The sequence below is a fragment of the Mauremys mutica genome, chromosome 3 (assembly GCF_020497125.1).
Source record: "Mauremys mutica isolate MM-2020 ecotype Southern chromosome 3, ASM2049712v1, whole genome shotgun sequence".
NCBI classification, from domain to species: domain Eukaryota; kingdom Metazoa; phylum Chordata; order Testudines; family Geoemydidae; genus Mauremys; species Mauremys mutica.
The window spans coordinates 140,192,980-140,209,139 of NC_059074.1; the positions used below are offsets into that span (position 1 = coordinate 140,192,980).

Consider the following 16,160-nt stretch of genomic DNA (forward strand, 5'->3'; position numbering starts at 1 on the left):
TGTGGACGGTTGAGCGGTTAGTTCGAATTAACGCTGCTAAATTCGAATTAAAGTCCTAGTGTAGACCAGGCCTTATCAAGGTCCCTTCCAGTCCCACATTTCTGATTCTATGTTTAGCTTTATAATATTGCTCCAGAATCAAATCTTTCTAGCCCTAATGGTTGTGAAAGAAACCTTCCAAATGTCAACTGAGTGTAACCAATGCAGTGATGTGTTCCTGAGTCTGCTAACAGACTGAATCAATAGCTCAGAGATGTCTCAACAGCCCCCATTCATCATATTGAGGTTTGTGATGAGGTATACAAACACCACACTGGCCAAGGTTAATAGGATGATGTGGACTCAAACAGCTCCACCCCCTTCTCCTGAAGAGCTTTCAGTCTTGGAGGGGGGCACTTGAACAAAGGAGAGAGCTCATTTGTGAATGGACTTGAAAGGAGACTAGACTGGCAGCTCCTTTGTTGTGTGAGAAACCTGGGTAGAGCCAGGAGCTGACTAAAGACCGTGATCTGCTAGGACCTCCCTGTGGGAGATGAAGCCTGTCACTGACTATTAGTTTGTTTTTTTTACCATGAACCTGTGGGTGGCTGGGTGGGTGTTAAGACGAGCCGCTGCAGGTGGGGTCCTCCTGAAAAGAAGGAGGCTAAAAACTGAGCCCAGCAGCACTGAAGATTCTTTTGTTTTGTGTTTATGTTGAACTTTGACTTGAAGGTTCCACTTCCCTGGAAGGGACTGAACACTGTCAGTGACCTGGCCAGCATTTAAGCCACATCAATTACTCCAATAATGCAAATTTCATTATCAACATTACCATTATCATTACCTATTTTATTAAGGGGGGACAAGATAGAAGTCTATAAAATCATGTATGATGTGGAGAAAGTGAATAAGGAAGTGTTATTTACCCCTTCACATAACACAAGAACTAGGGGTCACTCAAATAAATTAATAGGCAAAACAAACATAAGGAAGTACTTCACACAATATGCAGTCAACCTGTGGAACTCGTTGCCAGGGGAAGTGGTGAAGGTCAAAAGTAGGGCTGTCAAGTGATTAAAAAAAATTTATTGTGATTAATCACGTGATTAAAAAAAATTGCGCTGTTAAACAATAATAGAATACTATATATATAAATATTTTTGGATATTTTCCACATTTTCAAATATATTGATTTGAATTACAGCACAGAATACAAAGTGTACGGTGCTCACTTTATATTTATTCATTATAAATATTTGCACTGTAAAAATAAAAGAAATAGTACTTTTCAATTTACCTAATACAAGTACTGTAGTGCAATCTCTTTATCATGAAAGTTTAACTTAAAAATGTAGACTTGTGTAAAAAAAATAACTGCATTGAAAAATAAAACAATGGGAAACTTCAGACCTACAAGTCCACTCAGTCCTACTTTTTGTTCAGCCAATCACTCAGACAAACAAGTTTGTTTACATTTGCAGGAGATAATGCTGCCTGCTTCTTGTTTACAATGTCATCTGAAAGTGAGAACAGGTGTTTGCATAGCACTGTTGTAGCTGACATTGCAAGATATTTACATGTCAGATTCACTAAAGATTCATATGTCCCTTCATGCTTCAACCACCATTCCAGAAGACATGTGTCCATGCTGATGACGGGTTCTGCTCAATAACGATCTAAAGCAGAGTGGACCGACACATGTTCATTTTCATCATCTGAGTCAGATGCCACCAGCAGAAGGTTGATTTTCATTTTTGGTGGTTCAAGTCCTGTAGTTTCTGCATTGGAGTGTTGTTCTTTTAAGACTTCTGAAAGCATGCTCCACATCCTGTCCCAATCAGATTTTGGAAGGCACTTCAGATTCTTTAATCTTGAGTCGAGTGCTGTAGCTATCTTTAGAAATCTCGCATTGGTACCTTCTTTGCATTTTGTCAAATGTGCAGTGAAAGTGTTCTTAAAAAGGCATGCTGGGACATCATCTGAGACTGTTATCACATGAAATATATAGCAGAATGCAGGTAAAACACAGAGCAGGAGACGTACAATTATCCTCCAAGGAGTTCAATCACAAATTTAATTAACACATTATTTTTTTAAAGAGTGTCATCAGCATGGAAGCATGTCCTCTGGAATGGTGACCAAAGCATGAAGGGGCATACGAATGTTTAGCATATCTGGCACGTAAATACCTTGCATTGTCGGCTACAAGAGTGCCATGCAAACATCTGTTCTCACTTTCTGGTGACATTGTAAATAAGAAGCGGGCAGCATTATCTCCCATAAATGTAAACTAACTTGTTTCTCTTAGTGATTGGCTGAACAAGAAGTAGGACTGAGTGGACTTCTAGGCCCTAAAGTTTTACATTGTTTTGTTTTTGAGTGCAGTTATGTAACAAAAAAAATCTACATTGTAAGTTGCACTTTCATGACAGAGATTGCACTATGGTACTTGTATGAGATGAATTGAAAAATACTACTTCTTTTGTTTATCATTTTTACAGTGCAAATATTTGTAATACAAATAATATAAAGTGAGTACTGTACACTTTGTATTCTGTTTTGTAATTGAAATTAATATATTTGAAAATGTAGTAAAACATCCAAAATATTTAATAAATTTAAATTGGTATTCTATTGTTTAACAGTGCGATTAATCATGATTAATTTTTTTAATCGCGATTAATTTAGTTGAATTAATCGTGTGAGTTAAATGTGATTAATTGACAGCCCTAGTCAAAAGTATAACTGGATTAAAAAAATAATTAGATAAATTCATGGAGGATAGGCCCATCAGTGGTGATTAGACAAGATGGTCAAGGATGCAACCCAATGCTCTGGGTGTCTCTAAACCTCCAACTGCCAGAAACTGGGACTGGATGACCAGAGATGGATCACTCAATAATTGCCCTGTTCTGTTCGTTCTAAGGCATCTGGCACTGGCAGAAGACAGGATACTGAGCTAGATGGACCACTGGTCTGTCTCAATAAGGCCATTCTTATATTCTTATGTCTTTTGCTTCTAATTTTAATATCCAGTAATGTGCTTGCCTCACAAACCTGAACTGCCTCCTGGATCTTCCCTCATGTCAAAACCCAACTGTCTCCTATTGAACAGCCAAAACCTTCATCTTCCTCACAAATATCTATGATACTGTTAAGGATTTTTGTATCAAATTTTGCAATACAAAGAAAGTTAACAAATGAGGAGCAGTGTACATTGATTCTAATGTCAAATTAAATAATGTGATGTGATACTATAGTGAATGCATTATTCATTTTCATATTTAGTTAAGTAGAAGCCTCAGTTCTAAATTTATTTGTGCCGGTCACAGAATCTCCAATCTGTTGCATTGGAGTGCCACCGATTGCAGGGATCTTGCCACAGAATTTTGGTTAAGCTTGCCATGAAGTTCCTGGGATTTGACTAGGATTATTTTTTTATTTTATTTTATCAAGAATATATACAGTATTGTGGGAGGAGGGAGCTCAGTGGGATGTGGTTATTTTAAAATTTTCTACAAACAATTGAGTGTTTTATACAATAAAGAACACGTAAACATACTCTTTAAATCACCCCAAAGAGGGGAAGAAATAAATTTAGCTTTTTATCAATCTTTTTTTTTCATGGGTCCCCACTCTGTTTTATGTCTATGCCCTGTAACGTGCAAGCTAGAAACTCTCTACATAGGTGTGTCCATTGAAGTTGCTCCTGAACCCTGACTATCTCCTTTTATGGGATGCCATCACAGAATCCCTAGGGATCAGGCTTTCTTTAAGCATGGAGCCCACTTTGCTGATGACCAAAACCTTGACATCAACTATCATGGAAATTCTGTGAAGAGCACTGTAATGAGCGGGGGACAGGGATGGGGCTTGTAGGGCCAGTCAGCCTAGTGGTCGGAGTACCTAGCTTCCTGCCCCTGCTTCTGTGGTCAAAGGGCCTCAGCCTCTCAGGTAGGGGGGACCCAGGAAGTCCCATTTCACCAGGTCCCAGCCCAGGGCTCTGTGTGAATCACCCTTGAGTAGGGGACTTCCCAGCAGGGAGTCTACATTCATTGCCCTGGGCTACTTCCTACCGTGGTCCTTTTAGTTTGGGGTGTGTAGCCCTGTGGTCTCTGTCCCTGTGGTGCCTGGTCTCTTAGTAGTGTCCCCTCATGGACCCTGGGTAGCATCCTCCTGCAGTCCCAGGTTCCTCCAGGTGCAGCAGTCATAAGTTTGGTAGGGTCAGAAAACGCCTCCCTCCCCACCCCAGGTCTCTGCTTCAGTTACAAGGGTTCCTCTCAAGCCAGGTGTTCCTAGGCCTCTTTCTCCATCTCCTTTGCCAGGACAACACTGCTTGGTCTCTGGTGGCTGCCTCAGCCAACAGGCTAGTGACCCTTCCCTCAGGTAGAGAGATAGCTAGCTCCTGCCTCTTCACTGGTCAGCCCTGAACTGAGCCAGGCTCCCTCCTTTTCTCTCCTGCCATGCCTGGCATTGGCTGTGGGAATTACAGGGTGAGCTTGCTGGGCCCAAAGGCTCTCCTTAACCCTTTCCATGCTGGTGGGTGGTGTCTCTACTTCACCACAAGCATCTTGGAAGGGATGAGGCCTACATGGCTACCTCCACCAGATAGCACTTGAGGCAACTTTCTCAAGCCGTGAGCACATGGAACTGTGTTCAGGATTGTGCTTCCTGTACCATCTCAATGATGCCTTGTAACAAAGGAGGAGATGCACAGTGGAATCCTGGATAGAAAAAAGGGTACAAAGGGCTTAAATCTTGGCAAAAGTGACCTAACATTAATTAAAATAATAAAACACAGAAATGTTGTGTAAAGGGATTAAAGAAGCTTGCAACATATACTGCTGAGTTCCTGCTCACTGCCTATGGCCCTCAGGTAGGGGGGACCCAGAACATCCCATTTCACCAGGTCACAAGTGGTAATTGTGGCTTCCATCTTTATATACCTTCAGATAGGGTGGCACAAGGACATTGGCAGGATGCACAAGTAACCCCAACAGACTGGATGCAAGCAAACAATATGCATATTAACATGGCTAAATGTAAAAGTATACATCTAGGAACAAAGAAGGTAGGCCATACTTACAAGATATGGGACTATCCTAGGAAGCAGCAGTTCTGAAAAAGATTTGAGAGTTGTGGTGAATAATCAGCTGAACATGAGATCCCAGTGCGACACTGTGACTGAAAGGGCTAATGTGATCCTTGGATGCATAAACAGGAGAGATATTTTACCTCTATATTTGGCATTGGAGTGACAGCTGCTGGAATACTGTGTCGAGTTCTGGAGTCCACAATTCAAGAAGGATGTTGATAAATTGGAAAGTATTCAGATAAGAGCCATGAGTATGATTATAGTGATAGACTCAAAGAGCTCAATTTATTTATTTTACAAAGAGAAGGTTAAGGAATGGCTTGATTACAGTCTATATGTACCTACATGTGGGACAGATATTTGATAATGGGCTCTTCAGTCTAGCAGAGAAAGGTTTAACATGATCCAATGACTGGAAGTTGAAGCTAGACAAATAAGGCATACGTTTTTAACTGTGAGAGCAAATAACCATTGGAACAATTTACCAAAGCTGGTTGTGGATTATCCAACACTGTCAATTTTTAAATCTCGATTGGATGTTTTTCTAAAAGATATGTTCTTGAAATTATCTTGGGGAAGTTCTATGGCCTATGTCATACTAGATAATCACAGTGGTCCCTTCTGACCTTCAAATCTATGACACTGCTATTGAAAAATGTCCAAGCTCATGCACCTAGTGTGAATCCATGCAAACAACCATTTTGAAGAAGCAGAATTCACAGATAGTGCAGCAAATAATTGGAATGTCTTCCAGAAAATATTTTATAAAGATCCAAGGAAGGAATATGATCAATGATTACAGAGGGTACGTCTACACTACGGGACTATTCCGAATTTGCATAAACCGGTTTTGTAAAACAGATTGTATAAAATCGAGTGCGTGCGGCCACACTAAACACATTAAATCGGTGGTGTGCGTCCACGGTCCGAGGCTAGCATCGACTTCTGGAGCGTTGCACTGTGGGTAGCTATTCCATAGCTATCCCATAGTTCCCGCAGCCTCCTCCGCCCCTTGGAATTTCCGGGTTGAGATCCCAGTGCCTGATGGGGCAAAAATCATTGTCGCGGGTGGTTCTGGGTACAGCCTCACCCCTCCCTCCCTGAAAGCAGCAGACAACCGTTTCGCGCCTTTTTTGCTTGGTGAACTGTGCAGACGCCATAGCACAGCAAGCATGGACCCTGCTCAGCTCAATACCGCAATCGTGGATGTTTTAAACACCTCGCGTACTCTCGTGCAGTATATGGTGAACCAGGACCTTCACACCGAGGCGAGGAGGAGGCGGATACGGCAGCGTGGCGATGACAGTGATGAGGACGTAGACACAGAATTCTCTCAAACCGCGGGCCCCTGCGCTTTGGAGATCCTGATGGTAATGGGGCAGATTCTATCCATTGAACGCCGATTTTGGGCCCGTGAAACAAGCACTGACTGGTGGGACCGCATTGTGTTGCAGGTGTGGGACGATTCCCAGTGGCTGCGAAACTTTCGCATGCGTAAGGGCACTTTCATGGAACTTTGTGACTTGCTTGCCCCTGCCCTGAAACGCCATAATACCAAGATGAGAGCAGCCCTCACAGCAGAGAAGCGAGTGGCGATAGCCCTGTGGAAGCTTGCAACGCCAGACAGCTACCGTTCAATCGGGAATCAATTTGGAGTTGGAAAATCTACTGTGGGGGCTGCTGTGATGCAAGTAGCCAAAGCAATCACTAAGCTGCTGCTACGAAAGGTTGTGACTCTGGGAAACGTGCAGGCCATAGTGGATGGCTTTGCTGCACTGGGATTCCCTAACTGTGGTGGGGCGATAGATGGAACCCATATCCCTATCTTGGCACCACAGCACCAGGGCACCCAGTACGTAAACCGGAAGGGGTACTTTTCAATGGTGCTGCAAGCACTGGTGGATCACAAGGGACGTTTCACAAACATCCATGTGGGATGGCCAGGGAGGGTTCATGACGCTTGCGTATTCAGAAGCACTACTCTGTTTAAACGGCTGCAGCAAGGGAATTACTTCCCAGACCAGAAAATAACAGTTGGGGATGTTGAAATGCCTGTCGTTATCCTGGGGGACCCAGCCTACCCCTTGATGCCATGGCTCATGAAGCCATACACAGGCAGCCTGGACAGTGGTCAGGATCTGTTCAATTACAGGCTGAGCAAGTGCAGAATGGTGGTGGAATGTGCATTTGGCCGTTTAAAGGCGCGCTGGCGCACATTACTGACTCGCTCAGACCTCAGCCAAACCAATGTCCCCTATGTTATTGCTGCTTGCTGTATTCTCCACAATCTCTGTGAGAGTAAGGGGGAGACCTTTATGGCGGGGTGGGAGGCTGAGGCAAATCACCTGGCTGCTGATTACGCGCAGCCAGACACCACGGAGATTAGAAGAGCACACCAGGAAGCAGTGCACATCAGAGAAGCTTTGAAAACGAGCTTCATCAATGGCCAGGGTACAGTGTGACTGCTGTGTTTGTTGATGAACACCCACCCCCCCTTGATTGACTCATTCCCTGTAAGCAACTCACCCTCCCCCTTCGAGTACAGCTTACTTATGCAAATAAAGTCACTCTCATTTAAAAATCATATATTCTTTATTAATTCATTATAAAAAGAGGGAGAGAAGTAAGGGTGTGGTTTGGGAGGAGGATAGGAGGGATGGAGAAGGCCATTAAAAAAATTTCACAGTAATGACAGCCTTCTGGTTGGGCTGTCCACGGGGGTGGAGTGGGCGGGTGCACGGAGCCTCCCCCCACGCGTTCTTACACGTCTGGGTGAGGAGGATGTGGAACATGGTGAGGGTTGAGGGTGGTGATACAGGGGCTGCAGCGGCACTCTGTGATCCTGCTGCCGTTCCTGAAGCTCCACCAGACGCCGGAGCATGTCAGTTTGATCACGCAGCAGCCCCAGAGTTGCATCCCGCCACCGCTGATTTTCCTGCCGGTCTTCTTGCCGCCACCTCTCATCTCGGGTGTCCCTCCTGTCCTCACGTTCACTGGCCTCTTTCCTGTAATTTGATACCACGTCCTTCCACTCATTCAGATGAGCTCTTTCATTGCGTGTAACTTCCATAATAGCCGAGAACATTTCATCTCGCGTCTTCTTTTTCCTCCGCCTTATCTGTGCTAGCCTTTGGGATGGAGGAGGGACACTTGAAAAATTTGCAGCTGCATGAGGGAGAGAAATATTTAAAAAGATACATTTTACAGAACAATGGTTATACTCTTTCACAGTGAACAGCACTATTCACCTTACATAGCACATGTGATTTCCCTACAAGGTCGCATTTTTTCATCTTAATACTGAGTGCCTGCAGCTCTGGAGTTACAGATCTCACAGATACAGGTCCGGGCATCAGAATTCAGCTTGCATGCGGCCATGGTAAGCCACTGTCTTTCGGCTTCTGTAGTGATTTACCCCTCCCCCCAACGCATGGCTAATACTAGCTCCCTGCTAATCAACACCCTTCCCACCCCCCCGCCCCACTGCGTGGCTGGTAGCTTGGGGAAGCCCCGCTGACCAAACACAAAAAAGTTCATTGGCATTTCACTCCTCCCCTCCCCCCGCTTGGCTACGTGCAGGAAAGGATTTTTTTTTAAGCTGCTGCAGTCCACGAACCCAGTAGGAAAATGGCCATCCCTCTTACTTAAATTCCTGATTTTTAACCAGGTTATCCTGAACGATATCACTTTGCTGAGGATAACACAGCGAGATAAAGAACGGATGCTTCTTGAATGCCAGCAATCACCGGGACCATACGCTGCTATGCTTTGCCATGCAATGATACCTGATTACTTGCTACATGCATGGCGTGGTAAAGTGTCCTACCATGGTGGGCGGAACAAGGCTGCCTTGCCCAGAAACCTTCTGCAAAGGCTTCTGGAGTACCTACAGGAGCGCTTCATCGAGATGTCCCTGGAGGATTTCCTCTCAATCCCCGGACATGTTAACAAACTTTTCTAAGTAACTATACTGTCTGCGAATGCATCCCAAGTCCTCAGGGCAAATCAATCATTAAAAAACGCTTGCTTAAAAAAAAAAGTTTGCTATTTGCAAAGGTACACTCACCAGAGGTCCCTTCCATGGCGTCATTGTCTGGGATAGTTGCTTGGGAGGGCTGGGAGGAGGGTAATTCCGTCAGGGTGATAAAAAGCTCCTGGCTGCTGGGGCTCACGGAGTGCTGTGTGCTCTCTGCTAGGTCGTCCTCCTCTTCTTCATCTTCATCTTCCCCGTCTGCATAATCCTCAGCCATGGCAGAGATTACAACCCCCACCTCGGAATCCACGGTCAGAAGTGGGGTACTTGTGGCGCAGCCCCCTAAAATTGCATGCAGCTCAGCATAGAAGCGGCATGTTTTTCGACCTGCCCCGGACCTTCCGTTTGCTTCTTTGGTTTTCTGGTAGGCTTGTCTGAGCTCCTTAACTTTCACTCTGCACTGCAGTGAGTCCCTGCTGTGGCCTTTATCCGTCATAGCCTTAGAAATTCTTTCAAATACTTTTTCATTTCGTCTTTTGGAACGCAGTTCTGTTAGCACTGAATCCTCTCCCCATATAGCGATCAGATCCAGTACCTCCCGTGCAGTCCATGCTGGGGCTCTTTTTCGATTCTCAGGAGACTGCATTGTTACCTGTGCAGATGAGCTGTGCGTGGTCACCTGTGCTGATGAGCTCTCCACGCTGGGGAAGCAGGAAATGAATTTCAAAAGTTCGCGGGGCTTTTCCTGTCTACCTGGCCAGTGCATCAGAGTTCAGAATGCTGTCCAGAGCGGTCACAGTGGTGCACTGTGGGATACCGCCCGGAGGACAATACCGTCGATTTGCGGCCACACTAACCCTATTCCGATATGTTAATCCCGATATTAGCGCTACTCCTCTCGTCGGGGAGGAGTACAGAAACCGATTTAAAGAGCCATTAAAATCGATATAAGGTGCCTCCTAGTGTGGACAGGTGTGGCATTAAATCGGTTTTACGCTCCTAAAACCGATTTAAACGCCTAGTGTAGACCAGGCCAAAGTCTCCCCAAAACAATCTAATATTTGTAGGTCATTCCAATATATGATCTCCCAAAAAAACAAGTCCATACATACTGGACAGTGAACACATATGGACTTTTGACAGTTAATCAGATTAACAAAAAAAAAATCTCTTCCAGTGGAATGTTTCTTAGAAGGTGTCACAGATCTGGTCATGCTCCCGCCTGCCAACCACCCACCAGAGTGCTGTGAGGGGAATCCAGTCCTTTGGATACCTAGGTGTTCTAACGTCTTGTGGGTTTCAGCAGGCTGCTGCACTATTTCCTCTCTTGGCCTCTCTGGCACATTTCTTGGGCACTAACACTCAGTCTGCTACGCCTTAGTCTACCTGCCTTAAGCCCCCAGAGTCAGTGCTAACCTGCAAAATACCCCAGTAAACACACCCTCTCCCAGAATCATAAGAACATAAGAACATAAGAAAGGCCGTGCCGGGTCAGACCAAAGGTCCATCTAGCCCAGTATCTGTCTACCGACAGTGGCCAACACCAGGTGCCCGAGGGAGTGAACCTAACAGGCAATGATCAAGTGATCTCTCTCCTGCCATCCATCTCCATCCTCTGATGAACAGAGGCTAGGGACACCATTCTTACCCATCCTGGCTAATAGCCATTTATGGACTTAGCCACCATGAATTTATCCAGTCCCCTTTTAAACATTGTTATAGTCCTAGCCTTCACAACCTCCTCAGGTAAGGAGTTCCACAAGTTGACTGTGCGCTGCGTGAAGAAGAACTTCCTTTTATTTGTTTTAAACCTGCTGCCTATTAATTTCATTTGGTGACCCCTAGTTCTTGTATTATGGGAATAAGTAAATAACTTTTCCTTATCCACTTTCTCAACATCACTCATGATTTTATATACCTCTATCATGTCCCCCCTTAGTCTTCTCTTTTCCAAACTGAAGAGTCCTAGCCTCTTTAATCTTTCCTCATATGGGACCCTCTCTAAACCCCTAATCATTTTAGTTGCTCTTTTCTGAACCTTTTCTAGTGCTAGAATATCTTTTTTGAGGTGAGGAGACCACATCTGTACACAGTATTCGAGATGTGGGGGTACCATGGATTTATATAAGGGCAATAATATATTCTCAGTCTTATTCTCTATCCCCTTTTTAATGATTCCTAACATCCTGTTTGCTTTTTTGACCGCCTCTGCACACTGCGTGGACATCTTCAGAGAACTATCCACGATAACTCCAAGATCTTTTTCCTGACTCGTTGTAGCTAAATTAGCCCCCATCATGTTGTATGTATATTTGGGGTTATTTTTTCCAATGTGCATTACTTTACATTTATCCACATTAAATTTCATTTGCCATTTTGTTGCCCAATCACTTAGTTTTGTGAGATCTTTTTGAAGTTCTTCACAATCTGCTTTGGTCTTAACTATCTTGAGCAGTTTAGTATCATCTGCAAACTTTGCCACCTCACTGTTTACCCCTTTCTCCAGATCATTTATGAATAAATTGAATAGGATTGGTCCTAGGACTGACCCTTGGGGAACACCACTAGTTACCCCTCTCCATTCTGAGAATTTACCATTAATTCCTACCCTTTGTTCCCTGTCCTTTAACCAGTTCTCAATCCATGAAAGGACCTTTCCTTTTATCCCATGACAGCTTAATTTACGTAAGAGCCTTTGGTGAGGGACCTTGTCAAAGGCTTTCTGGAAATCTAAGTACACTATGTCCACCGGATCCCCCTTGTCCACATGTTTGTTGACCCCTTCAAAGAACTCTAATAGATTAGTAAGACACGATTTCCCTTTACAGAAACCATGTTGACTATTGCTCAAGAGTTTATGTTTTTCTATGTGTCTGACAATTTTATTCTTTACTATTGTTTCAACTAATTTGCCCGGTACCGACGTTAGACTTACCGGTCTGTAATTGCCGGGATCACCCCTAGAGCCCTTTTTAAATATTGGCGTTACATTAGCTAACTTCCAGTCATTGGGTACCGAAGCCGATTTAAAGGACAGGTTACAAACCTTAGTTAATAGTTCCGCAACTTCACATTTGAGTTCTTTCAGAACTCTTGGGTGAATGCCATCTGGTCCCGGTGACTTGTTAATGTTGAGTTTATCAATTAATTCCAAAACCTCCTCTAGTGATACTTCAATCTGTGACAGTTCCTCAGATTTGTCACCTACAAAAGCCAGCTCAGGTTTGGGAATCTCCCTAACATCCTCAGCCGTGAAGACTGAAGCAAAGAATCCATTTAGTTTCTCCGCAATGACTTTATCATCTTTAAGCGCTCCTTTTGTATTTTGATCGTCATGGGGCCCCACTGGTTGTTTAGCAGGCTTCCTGCTTCTGATGTACTTAAAAATCCCAGTGAAGGTGAGAGACTTTGGGGTTATAGTTTAACTCTCTCAGGAGGCAACTGATAGTTGTGAAGTATGTAACACACATGGGCATTTTGCACAGGACTCTAATACCATTGCTCTTTTACTTAATGGATAAAGCACAGAAGAGTAAAGATCATTTAGAAAATAACAGTAGCTCTCTCTTTCTTTGGGGGTTTATCAGTGCACAAGAAGGCAGGTTTCTCCCCGCCTCATCAGGCTCCTACATGCAGCTCCTCTCTGCTTGATTTGGTGAAAAATGGCTGAGAAGTCCCGCAGGAGAGCAGCTCTTGTGTTTTTATACCTTCTGTGAAGTGGAGACTGGTAGCATGCTCCTTTGATGCCACCATCAGGTCAGGTTCATTTTTTATTGTTTGGTGCTGAGGAAAGAGAGAGCTGTAAGAGGAAATAAAAAGGGAATAGATAAGAGGAAACTGTGTTATGATTGAACTGTTCCTACATTTCTTTCTTCACCAACATTGCATTAAATTGTAATAAACAATACATGAACAAATATAACAAACATGAGATATAAAAGTATTTATATGTAGTTACCTGGACACACAAAATACTTGGAGTGAAATCCTGACTCAACTTCAGTCAGGTCAGGATTTCACCTTTGGCCTCTAGGGCCCTACTCCTGTGAACACATACACACATGACTAGTTTCACTGAATTCAGTAGGACTACTTGTGTACATAAAAATACTTACATATATAAATGTTAACATGATCAGAGCCTAAGGGTGGTATCATGTAGATCATATATGAACATGAAGCATGTTTTTTTCCCCTGTTTTAGACATTTGAGGATGTGGACCGCTATTTGCCTATCTCTGAACAGTTGAATTGCTTTTTGTGGTATGTGTTGAAAAGTTCTCCAGAGCAGAGGTAGGTGATTTCATATGAGACCTTCTCTCCATGTGTATATATTTGGAGATGTATAATTTAATTGTATTTGGCTATCTTTTGTGATTTATCTAGTGATTTGACACAAAAATGGTCGATAATAATTTGTTATGCTGCTCAGTTAAGTTAAAAAGTATGGGCCAGATATAAGGGTTGTTTATAAAAGAAAAAAGTGGCAGTTAATTCAGGCTTGCAGCTGCTTTGCCTTACTTGAGTAGTCCAAGCAAGCTGGAGTGTTCCAATGGATCTGGTCCAAAGTGTGTGCAAGCAGTATGTAAGGTAATGTCTTTGTAGCTTCTCAGATTTCAGGACAGTGCAAGACAACAGTGAATGAGAGTCATTGTATGTAATTTGCAAAAAGGTATCTTTTTTAAAAAACATCCATTACTTAAAAATGGTTTGACTAACTGCCCTGAAACTTTAAAAGAATATCTATTTTAGTTTACCCTGAAAGTAACTTAGAAAAAAATATTTTTCCCATGCAAAGTTATAAGGGAAGTGAATGTAGCCGTTCACTAAAATTCTAATTACAACTTAAACCAGGGCCTGGTCTACACGAGGGAATTAAGTCAGAATAACTGTGTCACTCAGGGTTGTGAAAAATCCACAGCCCAGAGAGAACCAGTTAAACCAACCTAACTCCCAGTGTACACAGTGTACACAGTGTACACAGCAACAGTAGACCCAGCTACCACCTCTTGGGAGAACCCCTCCTGTCAGCATCTTTACTGAAGCGTTACAGTTTATGTGTAGACAAATTCTATGGAACTGCTGTTGAATGGCTCAATATTTAGGGTCATTTTTAATTACTCAAAAAAAGCTTGACCAGTTTTCTTCCTACTTTGCAGAAAAACAATTGGAAACAACAAATCCATTGTTATAAATGATTAATTAGTGGCTAAACCACACACATGTGCACAGCTGGGACTAGATCTTCTGTAATTTAGCACCAAGAATATAGAGGTGAAATCCTGGCCTAATTGAAGTCAATGACAAAATGCCCATTAACTTCAGTGGGGCAAGGATTTCTCCCCAGATCGCTACCTCCTAAGCTAAGGGAAATCTGTTAGAGTTGTAATGAATAGACAGAACCTTTTGTTCTCTCTAAAATGCAGTCCACTGCCAGAGGGCAAGCTGCTCATAAACACAATGTAGCCATTAAAATTAGCACTCCTGGGGAAATTCTGTGACAAAAAATTAAGAATTCTATGCATAATATTTTAAAATTCTGCATATTTTATTTGTCAAAATAACACAATATAATCATGCCAATTTCAATTATTTTTGTAATTTATTTCAAAATACCTGTCAGCAAGTATGTCTGTAAAATCCAGCCAACAAAAAGATTCAGGAAATGATTTTTGACAAATAGATTCCTTACTAGGCATATTAATACAGAACTTTGAATAATAATTCATTTAAACTACAATACAGAAATGTATTTCCCGAACCTCTCAGAAGCAGCGCACATGCTTGTGGGAGTCAGGAGTAATAGAGGAGCTGAGGGAGAGGGAAGTAATTGCTGGGAATGAACCTGGAGGGTTTTGAGTGTGGGTGGGGGAAGTATGGAACAGGTTTTGGGAGGGGGGGAATTGTTAGGAAGTTGGGGAGACTCCTCCATGCAGACCCTGGCTGACCTCTAGCTTATCCCATTCAGTCAGGCACATCTGCCCCAGTCCTCATGTGTGTCTGCTCCACTACTTGGACGCCCCTCTTCCCTCATCCCTATGTGCCTCTGCACCCCTACTTGACCACCCCTCTTCCTCCAGTCACCATGTGTCCCAGCACCCCCATTCGGCCACCCTGATCCCCGTGTGTCCCTGCACCCCCTCCCTCTATCCCCAGATGTCCCTGCACCCCCACTGCCACGCCCACCCCCATGTGTCCCTATACCCCCACTCCCATTCAGTCCCAGCCTCAGTCTATCTCTGCCCACTAGCCCAGTCTATGTGGCTCCCCCAGAAGCCTCATGTGTCCCATTCTGTCTGTGCCTCCTCACCTGGCCCAGCGGACATATTGCTTTGAGGAATGCAGCCACTCCTCCTCCCGCTTGGGTGCTACCACCAGTGAGCCGGTTGCCCTCTGTTCTGGCTCCACAGTAGTCCCTGGTGGGCAAAAGATGTAATTGCAGCACTTCTCTGGCAGAATGTATTTTCTGCAGAGAAAAAAAATCTGCAGGGGACATGAATTCTGAATGTGCACAGTGGTGCAGAATTCCCAGAGGAGTAAAATTAGATAAAACATTAATTAATAACTTTACTTAATTACAACCTATTTTGTTCATATATAGAGTTTCTTCTTACTATGTGGAAAGTTTGTCAGAGTAGTAATAAGTCATTTTTGTGCTAGTGGGACATAAAGAAATGCCAGATGTAAGTCAATGTTTCTGTGAGGGTGATATTTTAATGACTCGCAACTCAAAACCTAGCAATAAGACAGCTTAACCAATTTTCTTCAAACTTTGCTGAAAAATTCTTCTTAGCTTTCTGAATAAAACTGGCAAGGTCCAGGTCAAGACAGTAGCCTATGTTGTCCCTTTTTGGGCTGTTACTAGATGTTTGCAACCATGTTAGCCCATTCTGTATGATCCTCTGCTAATCACTTTGTGGATTAATAGTCCTTTTGATCCACCCAGAATACATCGTCCATCCTAGCTCTTTTTTTTGTCTTGCATTCTTCTACCATCAACTTTCCCTTCCAGGGCCTGAAAACATGCATCATCTATTGAAACTCTTAAAATGCGTCCTGCAAATCAAATCTTTTTTCATAAGATTTCCAACTAATGTTTGTTGAGTTGTTTTT

General features: G+C 43.3%; 1 protein-coding gene across 1 annotated transcript in view; it reads left to right on the forward strand.

Annotated features, from left to right (window-relative positions):
* LOC123366235 (cation channel sperm-associated protein subunit epsilon-like) overlaps window positions 1–16,160 on the forward strand; it is a 55,383-nt gene that overhangs the window by 24,115 nt on the left and 15,108 nt on the right. Inside the window, exon 5 of the mRNA XM_045009496.1 lies at window positions 13,252–13,340. Coding sequence (XP_044865431.1) covers window positions 13,252–13,340 — 89 coding nt within the window. The remainder of the gene's footprint in view (window positions 1–13,251; window positions 13,341–16,160) is intronic.